Below are 24,216 nucleotides of genomic sequence, written 5' to 3' on the forward strand. Positions count from 1 at the left end.
GACAGCCTTCTAGAAAGCTATTAGAGAAAACAGCTGAACACACAATATTTAGGCCTGCTGTGCAGTAATCACTCAATGTGTGAGGCTGTTTTTTCTCACTCTGTTTGAGTTGAATGCAAAGAAAAAAAGAGTTGTCTGTGAAGGTTCTCAGTCATCCAGGTCATGGTGGTCTAAAGATCTTGGAAAGAAAAGCGTCTGGACTTCTTTAAGTTGCTTGAAGAAAAAGAGTTAAGTACTCTGTGCAGAAACAGCTGTAATTCAGATGTTATCTCTTTAGTTTCCATTGTTCTGAAAGCTCCACAGACCAGTTTGTGTTAATGATGACTGTGTGTAAGGTGCTGATTTAGAGTCATTTTGCAGTATTTCTAGCAACTAAACCTTCAGCCTTAAGATTTTACTTGTTTACTTAGTGAACGTAACTTCTTAAAAATAACCGTAATGACTGTTTTCTTTGCTTGTTTCTTTGTCATTAGACCCGGTCGATGTGTTACGGGCTCTGCAGGTTCCCTCTCTCCCTGAGGGTGTGAAGAAGGTCCCTGGCTTCTGCACATCCCGTCGCTCCAGCAGCCCCGATCATGCTTTCCGCATCACCAAGAAGGCCCAGATCTCCGCACCCACCAAGCAGCTATTCTCAGGTAGGCCTCCACCTGGCTGGTCGCTTTGTAAAAAGCTTTTTTAACCTTAGAAACAAAGCAAAGCTGCAGAGTTCAGCTGTTCAGGGGTGAATACACCTGATATATCATCATTTTTGGTTTACACAGCCAACTTACAGCCAAGTGTTTTGACACAACAATAGTTGGGTACAGTACAGTACTTTGGATGAGCCACCCCTCAGTTCATTATATTTTTCTTGAAAAATTGAAAATGGGTGCAACAATTTATTAAATGTGCAAACCTACATGCATAGTATGTAAGAGTATATAAGGCAAAAACAGCTTGAATATTTGATATGACTATCATTATTCTTCAACACAGTCTGAACTCACTTCTCCAGGCTTCTTGAAGGACATTCAGAGCTCTCCTTTTGCTCCATACTCTGTTCAAATGCATCCATGCTGCTTTTTTAAGGATACGGTGCACATCATGCAGTGATACGTTTTAGAAAGCAGCTCAAGACTACTTTTAAAATTTAACAAATATGTCTCTTTGGCAACATCTAAAGAAGTGAAGGGAGATTTTTGCACAGTGCTGCAGAACAACAGCTTTTATTGTGAGGCGTTTAAGGCATTTTTTTAAAGTATGAACATTATAATTATATGTCTAAAAAAGTTTGAGGCACAGAGTTAAATGTTGTGAAGAGACTTTTGTTTGTATTTTGTTAAAATTCTTCATAGATGCCATTGAAAGAGCACAAGACTGAAACAAACCCAGTCTCAGACAGAGAAAAGTCTTTTCTTTTGTTCATAAATGTGCCATGAATCTGACAGCTTCTGTTGTAATAATTAACTTAGGTTGTAATAATTAGGGTTTATATATTGAATGTAGCTGCAGGCTATATCAATTTTACACAGTATTACTGCCATATAGCAGATCTTATCTGATTTTAATATTTAAGATTGTTTGGGAAAAAGGAATTTAACCTTTAAGGTAGTATTATTTAAACCTGTTCCACCTCACAGTGTAAAAACAGCTTTGCATTTAGTATTTATCATGAATTCCAGACAGGAAACCTGTAATTATTCTTACAGGTCGTGGTATGTGTTTGCACTGAGCTGTGTGGAGCAGCTGAGCCCTCTGCGTGATGCTCGTGGATATAAAGTATAATTATGTGTTGCAGTGCAGGAGCAGAGTTAAAGTATGTGGAAGACCCACAACAAATTAACTTTAGAAGCTGCCTGACACCCCGGAGTGAGGGCAGAAAGGAGACGGTAGCACTTATGTGGCTGTGAATAAATCCTCAAAAGTCAAAGCTGATGTTCAGCCTTCTTTCTCCAGCTGTCATTATATGATACACCATCTATGCCAGCTCCACGTGGGATCATAGCGTGACAATATAAATAAAGCACTTCATGCTGACATGTGTATTTAATCATTTAAAGCTCTTCATTAGTGTTATTTTCACATTTCTACCACTTTCTGCCTCTATGTTCCTTTCCAGTCTGCACACCTTTCTCCCTAAATGCTTCCTTCTTGTCATCTTTCCTCATCCACAAATATGGTTGATACTTCCCTCGCTCTCATCCTCAGGTCGTTTCCCGGAGAATTTCTCCGTCATGGCTCTGGTCAAAGCCCAGGCTGGCCTCCAGGCCTTCCTCCTCTCCATCTACAGCGAGCAGGGCGTCCAGCAGCTGGGTATCGAACTGGGACGTTCACCTGTTTTCCTGTACGAAGACCAGAACGGCAAGCCAGCTCCCGAGGACTACCCACTCTTCAAAGGCGTTAACCTGGCTGATGGCAAGTCAGTAACCAGCAACAACAACCAGTTTGTGACCAGTTGAAATGACATGATTGTGGTGGTGTAGGTGTGAATGGGACCAGTGTTTGCTGGCTGTGTGGAAATTCTATTTTTTTTTTTGAGGGGTTGCTGATGGCTGTTTATGTAAGGCTGTTCTCACGTTGCTCATTGAATTGCCTGTGGTTCCTCCTCCTCGTCTGTAGGTGGCATCGCATTGCTTTCTCTGTTTCCAAGAAGAACGTGACACTGCTGCTGGACTGCAAGAAGAAGATGACCCGCCCTCTGCCCAGGGGCAACAAGGCAGTGGTTGACACCAATGGCATCACAGTGTTTGGAGCCCGCCTGCTGGACGAGGAGGTTTTCCAGGTGAGGAGCTCAATCAAGATAAACTGTGATGTCACTGACTGGGTGGCAACAAAGTTTGAGCAGGAAAATCACACGTTTGTTCGTGTTTTGGTCACAGAAACACAGAAACAAGTTCTAATTATGTGTTTGTTTTTTCCTCCACAGGGAGACATCCAACAGCTGATGATTGCCTCCAACCCACAAGCTGCCTATGACTTCTGTGAACACTACAGCCCTGACTGTGACTCCCCTCTGCCCAAAACCCAAGCTCAGGACCCCAACACATACGTGAGTAACACCACAGCAGAACAAGTCCGGAAACAGACATCAATTCATTAGTGATTTAATATCTAAAAATCTTCCTACAGGAAACAATAACCTTTGTTAGAGTCACATTCGTGGTGCTTTGTTGACACAAAGTAAATATAAAGTAAAGCCCTGAGGAGCATCAGTTACAGCTCACAAAACTGAGGGCTCGTCTGTAGCTCCGGTAAAAGATGCCCAAACAGAATCTCGGACTTTGTTTTGGATTTCTGTGACACTTCCTGGAGAAAGAAAACTTGTCACTGAATCCCAATAATTTAAATAAAACATATATTTTGTATCTATTGAAAGATAAAAAGCAGGAACAAGAGCTAAAACTGACCAGCCTGCTGAATGCTTACAATAAACTTTAAGCAGTCAGTGCAAAGTGCAGTAGTCAAAATATCTCTCTTATATCCATCAGTTCCACTGCCTATGCCATTGTTAAACTTCTATCATTAGGATTATTAACTATTTATTGTTTTTATTTATCTTAGAATACAACATATTGAAAACATCTTGAGATCAGAAAAAAGTAAACAATACATTTTAAACCTTCTGGAAAAAGTTTTTAAAATTCTAAAAAGTCTAGTTGTCAAACTAAATCTACTAAAGTTCATCTGAAAATGAAGTCCTTGGGTTCAGTTTGGGTCATCTGATGATGTCATCAAAGTGCTGCTCCCCCTTTCTGTCTTTCTCTCGCATCCTCGTCATCAGCAACAGTTTGTATCCATCCGCTTTCCTCCTCACCTCCACAGTCTGTGTCTCCCATTCGGTGACGTAAAGCAGAGGCGTTGTCATCGTCCCATCTCAGAGCTGTGATTTTACATTTTTTACACTTTTATGATTTTATGCTGTTGACTTCTTAGAGCAGTGGAACACAGAAAGGTAGGGGAATGAGGATGATACAAGCAAACATCAGTGTCTTTTCCATTTTTTTAAAAATACATTGGATTGAAAGAAAAGGACCTGTTAGAACATAAAACTGTGTTAAATTCTCATTGGTTTTCAAGTATAAGAATTTGGCATCACGATGGCTTAAGGTGGAGCCTCTTTACTTACTGAGACTGGTTGTGCACGTTACATTAAGTATTATAGGCTTTGCAAGCTTACATTCATTCTTTTCACTGTAAAACAAACTGAGCTGGCAGTGACTGCATCGTCTGCATCCATCCAAAGTACACAGACTTTGTTTTAGAAGTTTGTCTGATGTTAAATCAGAATAAATTATCGGTCACTTCAGAGCTCCAACACTCCCAAACCCTGTCATGTTGATACTGTTGAGATGACTTTTTCTTTTTTTGGATGAATAGAAATCTCTGTGATTTTATTCATTGGCTTCTACTGTTGCTTTTTTTTGCTGTTTTCTCATTCATCCAGATTCTTGTGTACTGACGTATTTAAACACTTTTTGACACAGATTCTGATGAGTGGGAAAAAAGTCAAAGCTTTGTGTTTTCTCATCATCCTGTTTCCTGTCTCCTACTGTTGGAGCCATGCTGCATCACATACTCTTTATCTTAACCTTCACTTATCCCTACATGGCCTCTAAAACCCCTCTCAACCTCCCCGTGAAAATCTAAACTCCTCCTCATGCGTTCTTCCTCTTGCTTTCGTGTTCCTTCCATCTGTCTCAGTACTTTGATGAGGAGCACAATGACCATGAATACCCCTATTATTATGAGGAAACAACAGGCTTTCCCTCCTTTTTCGCGCCCCCCTCTCCCCAACCTGGGGCCCCCAACCAACAGGTAAAAAGGGAGCGAGAGTGAGGGAAAACACGAGCAGGGTTTGTGGAAGGGAGGGAGAATGAGAGGGAGAGAGAGGCATTTAAACCATAACTGGCTCATAATCCATCATGTATTATTAGGTTTATAAGTGCTGGGGTGTAATCTACATTTTTAGACATGATTCATAAATTTTTTGTTTTATTTTTGCCTCTCTCTCTCTGCACTCGTTACTCCACACCCCCTTTTTGTTTTATTACATCAGCTTCTCTCGTTAATCCAGACTGAGCGCTAACATGTCATTACCTCCATCCCCATCACACAGGATTATTTATCATTTACATGTTGTCGTATATGTTGTGTGTTCACATGTGGCCAGGTGGGGGCACTGGGGCAGTGAGGGTGCAGCTGTGTTGTTTTATTTAGGTTACAAATGACGTCAAACACCTTCAAGGGGAGATTTTTAATAAATTGCTGTAAGATGAAGTTAATAGCCTCACAGGTTTGATAATCATATAAACTGGACTTTAAGAGAGCGTTAAGATATTTAAAACTCTTCTCTCTATTTTTTGGATTACAGTTATTACAGGTTAGATTACAGATGCAGTGGATTTCATAATGTTTGTCATGTTACCAGATACTAGGTGTGGTTTGTCATACATTGGGTAATCAGCTGGTAATCACAGCACAGCATCATTATTTCACTTACAGAAGCTTTCCTGTGATCGCTCACTACATGGAGTTTAATGACACACACACACACACACACAGAGCATCTTTGATGTCCTGTTACTGTTTTGCATGATTAATTCGTTGTCTGGGAGGATGTTACCGCATGCACCTACTGTACTTCTGCACCACCAGTTTCTACATCAATAATGTGCACCTTATCCTGCTGTTACGAGAATGTCAGTGCACGTGATTGTGTTAGTAAATGCATTCATGGTTGTTCCCCTGACCTTTGTGAGGAGGGTATATTCCCCTGTTTTCTCTTCATAACGTATTTTTGTAGGCGATTGTTTGTGAATACAGTTTTGATTTGCATGTATTTTATTGTAGCAGCATGGTGGTAAGAGTCATTGATCTACACAACTTTACACTTTGTGGTTTTATGTGACTAACACGCATTTGCATGCCAGACTGCCATCCCTGCATCTTCTTTTGCATGACTAAACTGCAGCAACCTTCTCTTACAGTTTGCTCGGTGCATTAATCACAACACAGCAGGTTTGGTATCAGCGTTGTGTATGTTTGTGTGTACCTGTGTGTGTATGTGTGAGTGTTTTGCAGCCAGCTTTACCTGCCCGATCACGCTCTCAGTGCCTCTGCCAAACCACAGCCTCAGTTCTTATTAGCACAAAGATGCTGCTTTGTTATTTAGTATTGGGAATGGCATTATTGGAGAGATCAGCAAAACAAACTCAAATAAATTGGTTCATAGACATGAAATATTTCATATTGTTTGGCTAGCTTGATGTAAATTCTGATTTAATGCTTAAGTGGTGTCAGTGTGCTTCTGTGCTGTATCCAGTAATGCCTGTACAGTCTCAGTAAATCATCCGAGCCTTAGCCATCTTTATGTCATTGTTTCTCAAAACATGCGTTCTTGTCTTTCTCTCTCCTTCTGTCATCCCTTGTTTGTGCTTTTCATCCCCCTCCCCATCTCCGTGTATCTTTGTCATCTTCCACTCTCTCTCATTGTCTTTGTCCATATTCACGTTTACATACAAAATAACATCTCAACCAAACAATAATCACGGATATTAGAAGAAGGCAGTCACTGAAAAAGCAGCATCTGCTAAACCCACACTTATAAAAACCAAGCCCACTCCAGCTAAACCCGTCAAGTCTGGATCATATAAACTCGTCATCAAGCCGCCTATGCCCACCAAAGCTTCCAAGTCCTCCAAAGCAAAGCCCACTGCAGCAGATGTCCTCCTGTCTAAAATCAAACCAACCAAATCTAAGCCCACAGCTGCCCCGGCGAAGAATGGCAACGGTAAAACTGGCGCTGTGAAGAAAGCAAATGGTAATGCAAAAGCTACAACTGGAGCCAAACCAACACCTCAGGTCAAAGTAAATGGAAATGGCAATGGTAAGGTTGTAGCTGAGAAGAAAGCTCCTGTTACCTCGAAGGCTAGCAGCAATGGAAAAGCCACAACAGAGAAGAAAGCCAATGGAAACGGCAAAACGGCCACCGATGTTAAAGCAAAAGGTAACGGCAATGGTGGGGCTAAGGCTAATGGCAACCACAAAACTACAACAAAAATTCAAACAACTGTGGTCAAAGCCACCAAGGCACCTAAACCCACCAAAGCATCAAAACCAGGACCTACAAAATCTGCAGCCACTAAAGCTCCAAAAGTAAAAACCCAAAGCAAGGCAGACGTCAAAGACGTTAAAGCTGTGACCAAAGTCCCCCCGGTGAGCAAACGGCTGAATAACTTCGTCAGGGATTCCCCCCCGACGAAGTCAGTTGCAACATCTGCCCCAGTCCGACCGACTCCACCCAGACCCACAAGAGTCAACAAAGTACCGGATATAAAATCGCTCCACAAACCTTTCCCACCGTTTGGCAAAACAGCGCTGAGCGGAACTGGAGTCCCACCGAAGAAAGTTACCAACCGTTATCAGCAGGTACAGCAGGAGGCCGATGTTTGGGTTGGAACAGCCCGAGTCGTATGTCCCATCTTTCCGATCTCTTTTCCAGATCTTTCCATCATCCAGGATCTGCAGCAAAAGTTTTATGAAACTTCTTTTTTTCCTGCTTTCTTTAATGAATTCTTTGACCTTTCAGTAATTTTGATGCAAATCCTCGATGATGCAAAATCTGGCCTTCAGAATGGAAGCTGGTTCATACCAAGCTGTCTGTTCATATATCATATGATCTCCATGATCACGCCAACTTCCACATATGATATGGTACAGCGGTGCAAAGTGAAGCATGGCTAATCGAACGGTTTCACTGTTCTTTACTTCACTCCTACCTTCAAGCTGCTGAAACTGGATGTCAGAACATAAACGCACTCCAGCCCTCTGTTTCTTTCTTTCCGGGGAAACCTTTAACATACGGGTCTAATGAATGAGCATGGATTGCTATGGCACATAAATGCAACACATACTATCATATTTGACACACTTGCAACACATCAGACCTCCCTGTCACTCTGTCCTCTCTATGTTTTGGTTGTTTTTTGCGTACCTGTGTTTTCTCCCTGATCTCCGTCTCCCTGTCTGCTGTCATATTTTGTATCTCATGTGAGTAAAGCAGCTTCACAGAACTTTCCATCATGCTTTGCTTAAAATCTGAATTTCAGTAAATGTTCATCGAGGTGGAGACACGTGAGGTGCATGCTCTGGAAAGCAGTGATCGACTTCACTGTGTCGTGTTCTGTGAGGCTGTTAAATGGGGTTGTTTCACTGTTGTCTCATCCTGAGGTGAAACTAGTTCATCCCAGAGCATCATGTTATGATGTTTTCACCTGGTGGGATGGCTAGAAGCTCTCAGTTCTACCACCAATACGAGCATATTTCACCCTTTCTTAAGTCTTGGCTTGTGAGCTTTAAAAAGCAAAAATGGTTCAGCGAAGAAATGAAAAGAAATCTCACCACAGTTATCTCAATGACTCTCTAAATCTTGCGTGAGGCAACATTTATAGTCACTGAGATTCTGAAACGACCTGAAATTTCTTTTCAAAAACGGTTCTTTAAACTTTAAACATGTGAGTTGCAGCTAAAAAGCTCTTTGCCTTTGCCAACCACAGTTTCATGTCTCATTTCTTCTTTTAACTCATCATGAACCAGAAGCAGACTTTGAACTAACCACACTCTCTCAATCGAATTTGCTTACTTCCTCCCTGCTCCCCCACTTCCTGTCAACTTGACCAATTAGGATGTAGACACTGAATATTCTGAGGCTGGCCACACCCCTACAGAGACTGATTATTACTATGAGGAGACCTTCACACAGCCAGAGGGTGAGGTGGTTGGACAAGAAGAAAACGCTGTACAGGTAAAAAGAAGATGACACACTTATCTGAAACACACATCAAGTCAAGCTAGAGTCCACAGAACAGCTTAAACTTGACATGCGAATTAGAAATATACCAACAGCAAAGCTGAAAATAAACACACAGAGACAAAAAGAAGACGAGTGGTTTTAATAAAACCTCCCTGAGGATGATGTGATTCCTGTGTGGTGGTGAGCCCAGTCTTTGTAGTGTAACAAAGTAGTTTAAGCTCTTTGTTTTTCCGTTGACTTTTCTAACCACTCATCACTGTTTTGTTGGCATCGATGTCACGTGACAAGACATAAGAAAAACCTCTTTCAAAACAGAATGCACCGCAATCATCTGAGTGTACCATCGGATATTTTTACGTAGTTCCCGTTTTTCCTAACAGCAAGAATCCCGTTTTGTTCTCATCTCGAGATCCATCATTGTCGTTATCTCGACATAAGAACAAACATCTTGTGAAAACAGGATCCACATAAGGATATTTGATATGTGCTTTCAACCAGAGCAAAAAAAGAGATGAATTAAATGCATTCTTGTTTGAGAGAAAATCTAACTGTACTAAAGATGTAGTCTAGATGATTTGCAAATTCATCACATTTTTGATTTTGTTTTGTTTTCCAGTTTCGATTTTTGCCACATTTTCTTTTCAGGATATGATTTAGAAACCAAATATCGACATTATTCATAATTATCAGGGAGGGTGTGTCAGATATATTAATGCAATGTGGATTTTTTTATATTAGAAAACTTTGCAGTAAATTCACTGGATTCTTGTTTGTTATTAAACTTACATGGTAAGTAAAAAAGAAATAACATAGTTTGTGCTTTGCGTAGCAGCTCGCTTTCACAAAGTGTTTAACATCAGTTCTGTGTGTGCACGTACCAGACACTAGCTTCACCATTAAAAGAGTGTTTTTCCTTCTCAAACTTCTACAGTTATGAGAACATATTTGATTACAGGTCATCACGAGGACTGATGTTGAAAAGCTTTGGTGAAATTATTCCAGAATAAACTAAACTTTAGATGATTAATGGAAGATTTAGGATTTCCAGGATAAACCTGATCGTCTGTAGCTTGTACGGTCTGCCAGATGTCTTGTTGTGTTCTCTCCCTCTGTGACTGTTTATTTATAAAAGGTAAGACTCACTTCTTTCTGTATGCTCCTCTTCCACTTCTCCTTTCCTCCCATTCTTTATTTCAATTCCACCCTGAACATTTCCCCGTCCTGCACACCTCTGTCCCTTTCTTTGACTATTCTCCTCGTCATTTCTGCTCCTTTTCTTTTCCTTTGCTTGAATCATTCTCTCGTGCCCCTCCGTCCATCCCGCTGTGGCTACGATAAACTCGTCACAGCCTCAGGTGGAGCCAGCACTGGTGGGAGAAGAGGTAGACGCCGCCAAGGCAGGTGGTACTGGAGAAGAGCTCTTCACCGAGGAGTATGAGACTGGGGACGTGGGCCTTAAGGAGTACGACTATAACTACAGGGACTACAATGAACCATCACCAGAGACTGCAGAGGTTGATGGCAACATTGGCCCCGCCCTGTCCGCTGTGACAGACGAGGGAGGCGTAAGTCGCTTTGCTTCAGAGGCAAAAACACAAAAAACATTTCAACCAGCTCTACAAAGTATCGTGAAATTGCATTCGGTGTCCCGTCACGTGACTTGTTTGAGTTTGCCACTGAAGAGAGAGATTAACTGCATGCCTTCTGTTTACTCACCTCTCTTATTCACTTTCTGATTTCTGGGAGCTAATTTGAACACAAACACTGAACCCTGCTTTGAGAACTGGCACAGAGATGGTCCTCAAACATGGAGTTAAAAAGGAGTTTAGAAACTTCAGCTATCCAGACTGGATACATGAACCATCAGTGACCATCATTCACCAAACTGAATTCAGAGTGGACGACATTCATGTAAAATTTGTTCACAGTCTCCGTTTTATAGCCTGCAAACTCAGTCAGTCACAGAGAAACGGACAGCGAATGCATTTCAAGGCAAAGTCAAGTCATCACAGCAGTGGTTGAAATGGGTTTGATTTTATAGTGTGTGTATTGAGCCTAACAGTAACTTATACTGTCACATACGCTCCATAAAGAGGCATTCAGAGGTGATCTTTTGCCCTGAATGTCGTTTTGAGTGTATGTCTTTGTTTTTTGGTGCTAAGCTCAGAGGATTCTGTATCTGTGCATAAATAAGTCTGTAAGTCATGGACCGACAGTTTGGAGAGCTGCTGAATCAATGGTATTTGGATACAAGCTTACACTTTTATTCAAGCAGAGCAGGTTTTCATTTTATTTTACTCTTTTATCAACTCTAGTACGATAATGTTTGATATATGCTGTCGCTGTCATCTGTGTCAGTGCATGCAGTCAAAACACTGAAATCTGCTTTCAGTGACTTTGTGCACACTTTTTCTGTCTCGCATGTGTGTGCGTGCGTGTGTGTGCGTGTGTGTGTGTGTGTGTGTGTGAGCGTGTGTACTTGTTATTGACTGCATGTGTGTTTTCCTCAGGCTGCTGTTAGAGGCCAGAAAGGAGAGAAAGGCGAGCCTGCTGTCTTGGAGCCTGTGAGTCAATTCAACAGTTTTACCTGACCGGATGTTTTGGGGGGGGGGGGTGTTGTTTTACCAGAAGCTACAAGGAATTGCACTGGCAACCTTCCCATTACTATCCTGTTCACAGTAATCCAAGACATACACTCACCAATTATTTTGTTAGGAGCTGCTTGTTAGAGTCAGTTTGGACTTCCTTAATTCTTTAGATTCATCAAGGTGCTGGAAACATTCCTCAGAGACTGTGGTGATGATAGCATCACACAGCTGCTGCAGATTTGCACATCTGTAATGCACATCCTCTGTGCTCTGTCGGACTGAGGTCTGGTGGCTGTGGAGGTCATGTGAATACAGTAAACTCACTGTCTTATCCAAGAAACCAGTTTGAGGAAATCTGAGCTCTGTGGTTCATCTTCCTGCATTGTCATCAGACCAGGCAACTTTTTTCTAGTTGTCCAGTTTTGATTGTAGCCTCAGTTTCCTGTTCTGAGCTCACAGGAGCAGCACCTGGTCTGCTCATCTGTTCAAGGTTCAACACAGTTTGCATTCAGTGATGCTTTGGTTGTAACTGGTGATTAATTAAGTTTTCTCTGCCTGCTGTCAGTTTGAAGCAGTCCTTATCCTCTGACTTCTGACATCATTGAGACATTTTCTCCCAGAGAACTGCGCTCACTGGATATTTTCTCTTTTTCAGACCACTGATTAGATATTTGTGTTAACAAGCAGCTGAACCAGTGTACCTAACAAAGTGGCCAGTTAACCTTGTAGTTATGCACATTTACCTTTACAAAAATATTTGTGGCGCTGTAGCTTGTGAGGCCAGTTAAGAAACGTTCTGAAGTGTTGCTCATTACCCATTAGAGGATTAATGGAGTAGACATTAAGAGGACGTCTGTTGGTGGAGGGTTTGTCTGTCTTTTTACTTGATTTTGGATTTTGCAGGGGATGCTGATTGAAGGACCTCCAGGACCTGAGGGACCTGCTGTAAGTTAATATTATTTTTCTCCATCTTAAAAAATAAATCCTCACTTTCTGTCAACAAATATTTGAACTCTTAATTTTTATCTGGCAGGGCCCCACTGGACCCCCTGGATCTTCTGGACCTCCTGGTTCTGCCGGTGACCCCGGAGAGAGGGTGAGTATTTTTCCTTTATCTGAAGGTTTGTAGGCATGGATCTGAATCTGTGTGTTACACATGTGCTATACAAAAGGAGCTGAATTGATCATGTTTTTAAATTCTTATACTGGCCGACTCACCGTTGCCCCTCTGATATCCTGCAGGGCCCTCCTGGTAGGCCTGGTCTTCCTGGAGCTGATGGGGTTCCTGGACCTCCTGGAACTTCACTCATGCTGCCTGTAAGGCACCTTTAACCTTTCAGCCTTTACTGATTATGGAAACTATCAGAATAGCTATAAATATGAGTCATATTTGGGCAAATGTTTTGTTTAAACCAGATCTGAATGTATTTTAACTCTTTACTGTCCGTGTTAGGGGTTAGGGGTCAGTGTTGGTTTTTTATAAGCATCGAGATTTGGGTCTTTCAAAGTTAGATTATTTTGGGTTTTCCTCATTGAACACAGCTACAGTCTATAGGAATGCTCTCAGATGTTGAGCTTGCTCAAATGTTTATTCCTTGTTTTTTATATATATGTTAGAGTAATTCCTGCGTCACTGATCAGGTCTGAGTCTGAATGTTTGTTCTGTTTTTGCAGTTCCGCTTCGGGCAGAGTGGAGGAGACAAGGGGCCGGTCGTTTCTGCACAGGAAGCTCAGGCTGCAGCCATCTTATCCCAAGCCAGGGTCAGATATGAGTTTTTATTTCAGCTTTTCTATCTACGAGTGGATTACTGATGCTTTGTTTCGCCCTGGTATTGTCACCTTTTGTGAAAGACATTGTTTCTAATATTTCATTAAAAACTGCACTTTGTTAATTATTTTCTTTTTTTCTATTTATGTTATGAAAACTCAGAATCAAAATAAGACTTTAATGTGGTCAGTAAGAGAACACAGAACAGAGATGATGTGTTATAAAAACACAAATATAACAGAAAACCTGTGAACAGGACAGCAGGTATCCTGTGAACATTAAGATGATGATCTTATCCAGGGAACATAAATCAATATGCAAACAGAGTTTCTTCCTGAATCACTGCTATAAGAAGCTGTCATGTTTTCTGTAGATGGCTCTGAAGGGTCCTTCTGGACCAATGGGATTCACCGGACGCCCTGGACCCCTGGTACGCTACCTTTCATTTGGATCATAATAATCGGTCTGTTCTCTAAGTGTATATGACATCATCATTAATAAAATGAGACTGAGATGATTGAGTCTCTTTCAGGGAAGTCCAGGAAGTCCTGGTTTGAAGGGAGAGCTTGGAGACCCCGGTCCTCAGGTAAATCACAACAGCTGTGTGTAAAATTATTAATACAGTGACTTTATTATTATTACTCCTGTATTATGTTTTAAGTGAACCTTTTCAGCCCTTGTCTGTGAGGTCACAGTTATAACTGGCACTTCTGACGGGCCTCTGGTTTATTTTCAGGGTCCAAGGGGACCCCACGGTTTGATGGGCCCTCCAGGCAAAGCAGGAAGAAGAGTGAGTATGAACAGCTGACATTTTTATTAAGATGTGTGTATCACTTGTCGTTGTATTTTTTATTTTTTAAGTTTTATGAGAGTAGGTGTCGTTTCAGGCCTGCAGTTCAGGTTGTCACCAGAAAGTTTTAAAAACCTCTAAAAGCCGGTTTTTGTCCATCCAGATGCTCACCTGTGGTCCTCTTTAAGCCATCTTTAAACGTAGGTTTACTTAAACATGTTCTTCCTCTGCTCCTCACAGGGCCGTGCTGGAGCCGATGGTGCCAGAGGAATGCCAGGAGAGCCTGGAGCTAAGGTACCCTCACTGCCTTTATTTAAACACCACCAGCCTGAAGCCTCCACTCTGTCTCTGTAGCTTTTTTATTGGTCCAATAAGAATTGATATTAAAAATTAAATCCTGGTGTCATTTTGGAGCCAAAACCTGGACACAGTCAGTTTGTTCTCCCTGATTATTCAGCTGTATCAAAGTCTTTCTCATGGATCCTAAAGCCTCAGCCGTATGCTGACTCATTGTTATTGTATTAAGATCGTTTCTGATGTATTTCTATCTTCTACAGTGAGATAATAGTAATGTTTATGTCTGTCTCTTTCACAGGGCGACCGTGGTTTTGATGGTCTTCCTGGTCTGCCTGGTGATAAAGGACACAGGGTCAGTCCAACAAACTCAAAAACAATGATTGTTTTTCAGTTATAATCTTTATTAACACTGGAGAATAATTTATTTACATCTGCTTCATCCTTATATTTTATTAGGGTGACTCTGGACCAATGGGACCACCAGGGGGCACAGGAGAGGACGGAGAGCGGGTACGTAGATCTGCGAATATTATAATATTAATATTACATTCAGATATTGTGTCACTGCTGATCAGCATCTTTTCATCCATAACGTGCTTCTTCTTCTGTGTTTGTAGGGAGATGATGGAGACGTTGGACCCAGGGGTCTCCCAGGTGAACCAGTGAGTGTTTCAGTGACAGCCCAGCTGATTCTACATCTCCCACTATTTTCTATTTATATTCTACTCGTGCTTTTATTGTCTGTGTTTTAAATGGTCCCCCAAAATACATGCCTCTGTTTTTATATCTCACATAACAAGGTTACCTTTGCACCTGTTGTTTCATAATCATCATGCCTTTATGATATTTTAGGGATCTTTACTGTAATTAATAATGTAGTGCAGTAACACAAAGACAGAGGAGGAGCCAACGTGCTTTTAGAATCACTGAAATTTTTTATGCAGCTAGTTGAAGGTCAAACTTTTAGATTTGATAAAGAAGGAAAATGCAGATTACTTGTTTAAATAGCTCATTCTGCACATATATTTATACTTTATAAACACATAAGTTCTCTTTCTTTATGAATTATGTTTTCCTTTCATTTCCATTAAAAACATTAGTATGTGTGAGTGAATGATCTTGGTTTGCATGAGCGTCTTACGCCTGTGTGTCCTTGTGTGTTTGCAGGGACCTCGTGGTTTGCTTGGACCCAAAGGTCCTCCAGGAATCCCCGGACCTCCTGTGAGTAAAAGCGATTTCACACCCACCCTTCTGCTGGTGTTTTGGCTGCATTGTTTTACCCCACTCTGACCACTGAGCACCCACAGCACCACCTGAACCAACAGCCAGTCACCTGGTTTCATCCCAAATCTAAAAATGAGCATGTGATGTTCCCACAGTCTCCTCAAAACAATAAAAACATGTAGAAAAAATGAATGCATGATATATTTAAACTGTCTGCTTGTTCTGCTAAAGTAAAATTTTAGCTTTAAGGGAATTTTACTCCATCAGTTTAATATGACAGAAGCAGAAACATCAGTGTTTTTGTTACACGTATTTTTCTTACAGATTTTCAATATGTAATGTTAAACACAGCGAACACTTTTTATTACCTTACACTCTCACATTTTTTTCAAATTTTATAACATGTTTAAGTACAAACCAGCGTTTTCAGACGAACACTTTGTGCACTTTTTTCCAAAAACCTGTGTAAAATTAGACGACTGCACTTTAAGTAGGAAGATGCCCACAAAGACAAACCTGCATCGACATCAACATGTTTCGTTTTCTATGAGTGATGCTGAGCAAAGCACCAGAGATGATGTTTTCAGTTCCTGTTCCCTGGATGCTTTGACTAGAAGCTGACATTCAGACATTTATGGGGAATTGTTTTTAATTTCTTCCTCTCGCTCTTCTCTCAGGGTGTTCGAGGAAACGATGGACCCCACGGTCCCAAAGGAAGCTTGGTCAGTAACAGTTTCCATGTTATCATGTTATCATGTGTATTTGAACATCTAAGATCACAACTCATAATGTTAACACAAAGCTTTTCTTTTAGCTAATTCCTGACAGATTCGCTCTTCCTCCTCTGCCCTTCACTTTGCCCTGCGCTGATCGTTATTCTCTCCTCTTCTGTTTCTCAGGGTCCCCAAGGTGAGCCAGGACCTCCAGGTCAGCAGGGAACCCCAGGAACTCAGGTGAGACACAGAACACCTGATCATTATCACGTACCTGATACGTGATAATGTATGGGAATAGCTATGCAGGAACATGCACACAAAGATATAAAGAAAGATTAATGCTTAAATTGTAATAATTACATAAACTGATTAAAGGTCACACGTGTGTTTTGGGGGGTTTTTGCAGGGAATGCCGGGACCTCAGGGGGCCCTCGGACCCCCAGGAGAGAAAGTAAGACCTTAGATATTTATCACACTCTATTTAAAGTACAGTTACATAATGAATGTTGGCTATGAATAACTATTCAACAATACACAGTCATATAATAGTTGGAATATTATTAATTCATTACATTATTCAACTCTATTCTCCAACTCTCACATTTAAATACTGCAGTGACGACACTGAGAAAGTAAACAAAAGGAGTAGGATGTGCTGTTGTCTGGAGGAGAACAACTGTTTATGTGATGGGACAGGAAGAGATCTTTAAACACCTGTTACAGCAGGAGTCTGTGGGATGTTTGAGAATTATAGTAACCAATCAAATTCACACATCTCACAAAGGTGAAAATCTGATGGTTATTGTCAGAGATGATGATCTTATGCTATTCCACTTAAAAATGAATCTTCTAAATTAAGTTTGATATCAAGTGCAGGGTTTACCTCATGCACACGCAGTACAGCACACAGCTGACTACTGCATGAAGACTGCAGTCACTCTCATATAACCCGACAACCACTTACAGCTGCAGCTGTGACAGTGATAGCATGAATATCTCTGAAACTAAAGTGAAGTTATGCATCCTTACCTCATTCACATCAACACTTTCCCCTCCAGAGAATACTTACAAAAGAAGGAAAAAGACGAGCAGTGATTTCAGCACTCTGAGTCTTATAGAATAACACTGGTACTCTGTGTCAGTGCACTTTTCTCTCACTCATACTTCAACCATGTGAGTCTGTCGTACTCGTCAGTGACAAAGCAGAAAAGCGCGCTTCATTCAGATATGAGACGTTTCAAATAAGGAGCATTTATTGACCTTATATACGCTTTGTCTCCTTCTCCAGGGTCCCACAGGGAAACCAGGTCTCCCAGGAATGCCTGGAGCTGATGGGCCTCCTGTATGTTTGTCTTTCTTTATATTGTTTATTAAGTTGTACCACCTAAAGCTAGGTGATGTCGTTTCTAAGCCTTAAACTCTCTGTTTTCATGTCACAGGGTCACCCAGGAAAGGAGGGGCCTTCTGGCACCAAGGGAAACCAGGTGGGTGTCATAACTCCATCACTCCATCACTTCTATAACAAACCCAAATCACCAAATTATTATCCATCATAACAGGAGACCTGTAACCTCTGTTAGGTTTGTCCTTGTGGTCGTAGTTACCACAGAGTGTGTGTTGTGCTGTAAACCTGCTTTCTTTGGTCTGCAGGGTCCTAACGGTCCTCAGGGAGCTATCGGCTATCCTGGTCCTCGGGGCGTCAAGGTCACTGCACTTCATTTGTAATGTGTCATAAAAGAAATTGGCAAAGACATTTTTTAATGTGATTTATTAGAATGCAAATGTACTGATTATGAAATTGTTGTGATCACAGGGAGAACAAGGAATCCGCGGCCTGAAAGGCCACAAAGGAGAAAAGGTAAATGAATAAATATCACATTTACACAATAAGATGGTGTTAATGTGAACATTTGGTGATTAAAAAAGGAAAACAGAGATATCATGTGACTGCATTTTATAATTAAAAACAAGGTTGATGTCACGAACATCTATTCATTGTGTTTTTATTTGTTTTTGTTGCCAGGGAGAAGACGGCTTCCCGGGAATTAAAGGAGATTTCGGTGTCAAGGGAGAAAGGGTAAAGTCTGAATAATGAAGCAGCTGATTGGTCAGTTGGCTGGTTCTTTAATGTAACACTAGATGGCTGAATGAAGGACTGGTCCAGATTTTTAATCTAACCCATGTTAATATTTGCTTTGGTATTGCTTTGTATACAGCACAGATTTAATCTCACAGCGTTGTTTCCACTCTGATCTCTTACAGGGAGAGATTGGAGTATCAGGGCCCAGAGGAGAGGACGGTCCGGAGGGGCCAAAGGGTCGTGTTGGACCCCCCGGTGAGGTTGGAGCTATTGGACTGATTGGTGAGAAGGTATGAACTGTGTAACTACAGCAAGACTGCATAAAAATAATTATTTTTTATTATTGAGACCATCATTTAATACTTTATAACAAACTTGTGTAAGAATTATATTTTACCTGTACCTGGGATCTGAAACAAGTATTTATTTGAATTTTTATAAATATTTGAGGGTTTTTTATGTTTTATTGATGTGAATTTCTCCATTGCACCTGACATTTAACTTTATAACATGAATTTTATTACAAGATAATGTAACCGTTACACCTGTGCATTATGTCGAGTGCTTCTCAGCTTTCTCACCTACATGCCAGCATTAATCAGTCATAACTAGCTGGTTTGTAGTGAAGCAGGTTAGAAAACGCAGCTACACCTGCTGTGATTAATTACGTCATCGTTTGTTTCCAGGGTAAACTCGGTGTACCTGGAGTTCCTGGATATCCTGGAAGACAAGGACCAAAGGTAAGAGAAGCACGTGCCTTTCATTAACACTGACTCAGTGGTTGATCCTGATGGAACAGCTGATCCTTACATGTTGGTTTATTTTTAGGGATCTCTTGGATTCCCAGGATTCCCTGGTTCAAACGGCGAGAAGGGAACAAGGGTAAGATGACGTCTTTGTGGAAGAATTTACATCAAAAGTCAGACATTTAAACTTAAGGATTAAAATGCTCAGGTTATAAGAAAAGTTGTAATGTTAACTAATGTTTAATGTTAACTGTCTCTCTGATTTTCTTCAGGGTCCTTCCGGCAAACCAGGTCCGAGAGGACAAAGAGGCCCGACGGTACTTTTTCTGTTTATTATGTTCAGGTTTTAGAAGCTGCTCTGCTCACAGCGTTAAAGAATAACCTATCAGTACATCACCCATCATCAGTGTAACCTCTGGTGATCAGCAGAAACACAGAGTTGTTTAATTATTCCTTCAAATGATTTGAGTGTATCGTAGTAACTTAACTAAACGTGCTGTTTTTGACCATCAGGGCCCCCGAGGGCAGAGAGGGCCGAGGGGGGCCACGGGGAAACCAGGAGCAAAGGTTTGTCTGCACACCTGAAACAAACTGTCCACACTGTGATTTACTGATGAATCTTGTTTTCACTTCATATTTTTACATGAATGTGTGAAAGAAATTGCCCGGATCTTATCTTTATATTAACATTTGAACAAAAATGTCAGAGCTGGATTTTTTTTTTTTTAACAAGACTTGCCTAACAACCCTCGACGCCATTCATTGCTTTTGGTTTTTGCCTGTAAATAATTTGAATAAAAAAAGAAGAGTTTGTATTTAATTCATTCTTCTTTTATTGCTCCTGTCAGGGAACCTCAGGAAGTGATGGACCTCATGGTCCTCCTGGAGAGAGGGTGAGTGTTGAAGTTCACAGAAGCGTGTCCTGCTTGGAAAAACTTACTTTTAATTTTGAGTCGTGTATTTAATGTTCTTACTTTACCACATATGATTTCTCAGGGATTGCCAGGACCTCAGGGAGCCAATGGTTTCCCCGGACCAAAGGGACCTCCTGTAAGTAAACGTTTTCATTTACGGTTCCTCACAGACTGATTTTAGTAATGTTACAAATTCAGGTTGATATCACTGAGCTATTAATAAAAAAAACTGAGGTACTTTGTACAGTTTGATAAAATTGGTTTATTGTTTCATTACAGGGACCACCAGGAAAGGATGGGCTGCCAGGACATCCTGGACAGAGAGGAGAAGTTGTAAGTTAAATTTGTATTTTTTTATTAATTCATTTATTTATTTTTCTTTCTTAAAGGTGGCTCCACCTGAGCTCACTGAGTGGAGCGGGTGGCCCACATGCCTTAAGGCTAATCCATAGATGTGGGTTTTAATCCAGACCATCCACTGCATGTCTTCCTCCAGCTTTGCTGTCTTCTGTCTGTCTGAAGTATTTAAGTAGTGATCTGTGAAATTAAATGCACAGAGATGCTTGAATCTGTATTTATGGAGAAGAATTATTTGTGTTTTGTGTCAAACAAACAAAAAAAATCATCACAGCAGATTTTTTTTCCAAGTTCATCTCAGTCGCTGAGACTGTGATGATGGTTATGAGAGGACACGTCTTTGTCTTTGAGATGTGAGCGTCTGTGTTTTCTAGATAAACTGTTAACTGAGTTTGTCTCTTGCAGGGTTTCCAAGGTAAAATGGGTCCACCTGGGCCTCCTGGAGTTGTTGGACCTCAGGTGAGTTCATTCATCGTGGTGCAGATACTGTTACTGCTACACATCGAGCTTCTTAATCACGAGCCAACTTAAACACTTCACTTCTCCATCTTCACACCCTGCTGCTTTGCATTCTTCCTTCCATCATTGCTTTCTTCTTCTCTCAACCCTCTATGTCCATCTTCCAGGGCCCATCAGGAGAGACCGGCCCCATGGGCGAGCGTGGCCATCCCGGACCTCTAGGTCCACCTGGCGAGCAGGGGCTTCCTGGTCCCTCAGGGAAAGAGGGCACCAAGGGGGACCCTGGACCCCCAGGACGCCCTGGAAAAGATGGTCCTGCAGGACTGAGAGGCTTCCCAGGAGAGAGAGGACTTCCTGGAACCCCTGTGAGTATAAATGATCCAGCATATGTCATCAAGCCAGGATCCAGGTGTTTAAGAAACATTTCTTCTCTCAGTTATTAGAATAAGAGTGTGATGATTATTCCCGCATGGTCATTTCTTCCAGGGTGGTGGAGGACTGAAGGGAGGCGAAGGACCTGCTGGACCTCCTGGACCTGCTGTAGGTTTCTGTTCATATGAAAAAACAACTCATTTAAAAAAAATGTTCATAGTGCAGAAATAATGGAGGCAAATCTGGATCTCTCAGTTAAGTGAGGAGAGAACAGCGCGTACTCTGAGTTTAGACGTTAACCATCATTGTATTTGTTTAATTTTTCAAATCTCTCACTATGAGATAGAAATATTTTAAAAACTTTTAAAATCTGTTACTCATTCTTCCAACTTAAGAATTCATTAATCACTTAATGAAAACCTGCTGTGATTGGTGCTGACTTCATGTATTTCTTAGGGGTCTCCTGGTGAGCGGGGCCCAGCTGGTACTGCTGGACCCATTGGACCTCCTGGCAGACCAGGCCCTCAGGGCCCACCTGGACCAGCTGGAGAGAAGGGAGTCCCTGTGAGTCTTCTGGATGTGTTAATCAAATTTAGTCTGTCCAGCTAATGATGAATATCAATTATTGATTTCTCTGTTCTCTCTTTCTCCTGCTCAGGGTGAGAAAGGGCCCATTGGCCCAGCAGGTCGCGACGGAGTGCAGGGACCTGTGGGTCTGCCCGGCCCTGCTGGAACAGCTGGAGTTCCCGGCGAGGACGGAGACAAGGCCAGTAGCTCTAAGTAACAGAGATCACACCTTAGCTTAAGATTCTTGGAAAGCTGCAGGGTGAATGTTTCACTTCAGAAGGTGGTGCCTGTATGCAGTGATGGGAATAACGGGGTTACAAGCAACGGCGTTACTTTTTTCAGTAACTAATTACTATTTCTATCGTTACAACGCCATTACCGTTACTAACAAGAAAATGCGGTCGCGTTACTATTTTTCAATAAACAGACGGTTGAAGCTGTGTTCAGCTTACCGCATCTTACATCAGTTGCACAGAAGTAGCTGTAAGTAATCTGGGCGCTACAGCTTTAAGCAGCAAAAAAAAAACCCTGCCCTTTCCTGTTGGTGGAAAAATGTATATGGCAACATGACATTTGGTAGTTTAGGAAGAGGTGGAAGTTTTAGTTTTAGGAGTGACGTGTTGTCTTGTGTAGTTAGTGTGTAGTGTTGTGGATAGTTTTGTGTTGTGTGTCAGAACAATGAGGCGACTGCTATCTCCAGGTAGAGAGCAGGAGTGATACACCTGCTGCTGTCAGACCTGCAGGTATCAGGCTGTGATGTTGTTTGCAAAACTTGTGCATATGATTTTAAAATTGTCAATTTATATTTGCATTTAAAGTTATGAAATATGATTCATTAAACATGTTTGTGGTTGTTACAGTAAAAAATATAACTTTTTCCTTCGGATTTTATGTTTTTTGTCTGATTTTAGATCAATTGTGTTAACACAGTTTGTCAAAATGAAAACATAACTGTAGATTCAGACACGTGAGGTTGTGCTGAAAAGGATGATACCAAACAAGGCAAAGTAAATAGTTTTTAAAGGTGAAATGTGGAGGGAAAATCAAAAGTAGTTAAAAATGGCCAATTATACTCTGGACCCCAGAGGGTTAAACTTTTTTTTTTTTTAAGTAACGCAATAGTTACTTTTCAAGTAATTAATTACTTTTAGAATATTGTAACTCAGTTACTAACTCAGTTACTTTCTTGAAGAAGTAACTAGTAACTATAATGAATTACTTTTTCAAAGTAACTTGCCCAACACTGCCTGTATGTCAAGAGTCAAAATAGCATCTTTATTTATAACGCACTTTACATCCAACAATGTTGGCCAAGGTGCTACAAATATAAAACAACGAGAAAACCGTTTAAGTTTAAAATAACTCAGAGCGTAAAAAATAAGATGAATTTTGTTTATTGTTTCAGGGTGAGGTTGGAGAGCCCGGTCAGAAGGGCGCCAAAGGAGGCAAAGGCGAGCATGTGAGTGACTTAAATCAGGGGTTAATATTTACCTCTGATGGTAACGATCAGAATCTAATAATGCTGTTTCTTTCTTAATGATTGTTGTTTCTCAGTGTTCATGTGCTTGTTTCTGGTTATTTGCAGGGTCCTCCTGGTCCACCCGGGCCGCTCGGTCCTGTAGGTCAGCCTGGTCCAGCTGTGAGTAGAAACTCTTTTTTTAAATTTCAAGTGCCTGCATTTGATGATGGCTGCAGTTTTTACTTTACTGATTTGATAAAGGTCTTGTTAAAATGAAAACGTAGTTATGTGATGAATATACACGATTATTCCTGATATGATGAGAAGTTTAGACCCATCCAGTCAGGAGAACAGCACAATAACTGTTCTTATCTCCTGTTTTTGTCCTTGTTCTTCTTCTTCTGTGGTGCAGGGTGCTGATGGAGATCTTGGACCGAGGGGGCAGCAGGGTCCTTTCGGAGCTAAAGGTGACGAGGGAACTCGAGGCTTCCCAGGAGCGCCAGGTCCCATCGGACTCCAGGTAAAAAACATGAAAACATCAAAAAGCAACAACACTTCCTTTCTTTACGTTGGATTCAATGGAAATGCTCGTGAACGTCGAGCGTCGCTCTTGTGCAAAGCTCCTAATCCAGAACTTTGACCTTTGCTCTGCAGGGATTGCCAGGACCATCCGGAGAGAAAGGAGAGACGGGAGATGTTGGACCTATGGTGAGTTTCACAAACACATGAATATTGTAATAACTGGTAATGACGTATGAAACAAAATTAATGAAATGATGATAATAACCAAATCCTCTTTATGTTTCCAGGGTCCTCCAGGCCCTCCAGGACCCCGTGGCCCTGCTGGACCCAGCGGAGCTGACGTGAGTGTTTGGAGCTTTTACTGAACCTCTGTGAAACTCACAGGAAGCTAAACAGGAATTATTAAAAATGTTTCAGTAACAGAAATAAAATGGTACCTAACCTTTTACATCAAGTTAATTTTATCATAGTAAATTCTCATAAAACTAAAAATCATTGTTAATTAAAGTAGATTATCTGATTCTTTTCCCTCCGAGTAACTGTTGATGGAAATTATTTGATCAGTT

General features: G+C 41.2%; 1 protein-coding gene across 1 annotated transcript in view; it reads left to right on the top strand.

Moving 5' to 3' along the window:
- The window catches only part of LOC135932723 (collagen alpha-2(XI) chain-like), a 40,588-nt gene that overhangs the window by 10,553 nt on the left and 5,819 nt on the right, over nt 1-24,216 (top strand). Inside the window, exons 2-47 of the mRNA XM_065470318.1 lie at nt 474-635; nt 2,188-2,398; nt 2,599-2,761; nt 2,906-3,028; nt 4,681-4,794; nt 8,663-8,776; nt 10,141-10,356; nt 11,302-11,355; nt 12,283-12,324; nt 12,413-12,475; nt 12,622-12,696; nt 13,054-13,140; nt 13,521-13,577; nt 13,680-13,733; nt 13,884-13,937; nt 14,178-14,231; nt 14,533-14,586; nt 14,691-14,744; nt 14,852-14,896; nt 15,402-15,455; nt 16,136-16,180; nt 16,358-16,411; nt 16,581-16,625; nt 17,463-17,516; nt 17,614-17,658; nt 17,825-17,878; nt 17,988-18,032; nt 18,198-18,251; nt 18,437-18,544; nt 18,941-18,994; nt 19,083-19,136; nt 19,273-19,317; nt 19,514-19,567; nt 19,849-19,893; nt 19,997-20,050; nt 20,194-20,247; nt 20,677-20,730; nt 20,898-21,095; nt 21,217-21,270; nt 21,559-21,666; nt 21,761-21,868; nt 23,075-23,128; nt 23,255-23,308; nt 23,541-23,648; nt 23,783-23,836; nt 23,938-23,991. Coding sequence (XP_065326390.1) covers nt 474-635; nt 2,188-2,398; nt 2,599-2,761; nt 2,906-3,028; nt 4,681-4,794; nt 8,663-8,776; nt 10,141-10,356; nt 11,302-11,355; nt 12,283-12,324; nt 12,413-12,475; nt 12,622-12,696; nt 13,054-13,140; nt 13,521-13,577; nt 13,680-13,733; nt 13,884-13,937; nt 14,178-14,231; nt 14,533-14,586; nt 14,691-14,744; nt 14,852-14,896; nt 15,402-15,455; nt 16,136-16,180; nt 16,358-16,411; nt 16,581-16,625; nt 17,463-17,516; nt 17,614-17,658; nt 17,825-17,878; nt 17,988-18,032; nt 18,198-18,251; nt 18,437-18,544; nt 18,941-18,994; nt 19,083-19,136; nt 19,273-19,317; nt 19,514-19,567; nt 19,849-19,893; nt 19,997-20,050; nt 20,194-20,247; nt 20,677-20,730; nt 20,898-21,095; nt 21,217-21,270; nt 21,559-21,666; nt 21,761-21,868; nt 23,075-23,128; nt 23,255-23,308; nt 23,541-23,648; nt 23,783-23,836; nt 23,938-23,991 — 3,560 coding nt within the window. The remainder of the gene's footprint in view (nt 1-473; nt 636-2,187; nt 2,399-2,598; nt 2,762-2,905; nt 3,029-4,680; nt 4,795-8,662; nt 8,777-10,140; nt 10,357-11,301; nt 11,356-12,282; nt 12,325-12,412; nt 12,476-12,621; nt 12,697-13,053; nt 13,141-13,520; nt 13,578-13,679; nt 13,734-13,883; nt 13,938-14,177; nt 14,232-14,532; nt 14,587-14,690; nt 14,745-14,851; nt 14,897-15,401; nt 15,456-16,135; nt 16,181-16,357; nt 16,412-16,580; nt 16,626-17,462; nt 17,517-17,613; nt 17,659-17,824; nt 17,879-17,987; nt 18,033-18,197; nt 18,252-18,436; nt 18,545-18,940; nt 18,995-19,082; nt 19,137-19,272; nt 19,318-19,513; nt 19,568-19,848; nt 19,894-19,996; nt 20,051-20,193; nt 20,248-20,676; nt 20,731-20,897; nt 21,096-21,216; nt 21,271-21,558; nt 21,667-21,760; nt 21,869-23,074; nt 23,129-23,254; nt 23,309-23,540; nt 23,649-23,782; nt 23,837-23,937; nt 23,992-24,216) is intronic.

This window comes from Pelmatolapia mariae, linkage group LG22 (genome assembly GCF_036321145.2).
Source record: "Pelmatolapia mariae isolate MD_Pm_ZW linkage group LG22, Pm_UMD_F_2, whole genome shotgun sequence".
NCBI lineage: Eukaryota > Metazoa > Chordata > Actinopteri > Cichliformes > Cichlidae > Pelmatolapia > Pelmatolapia mariae.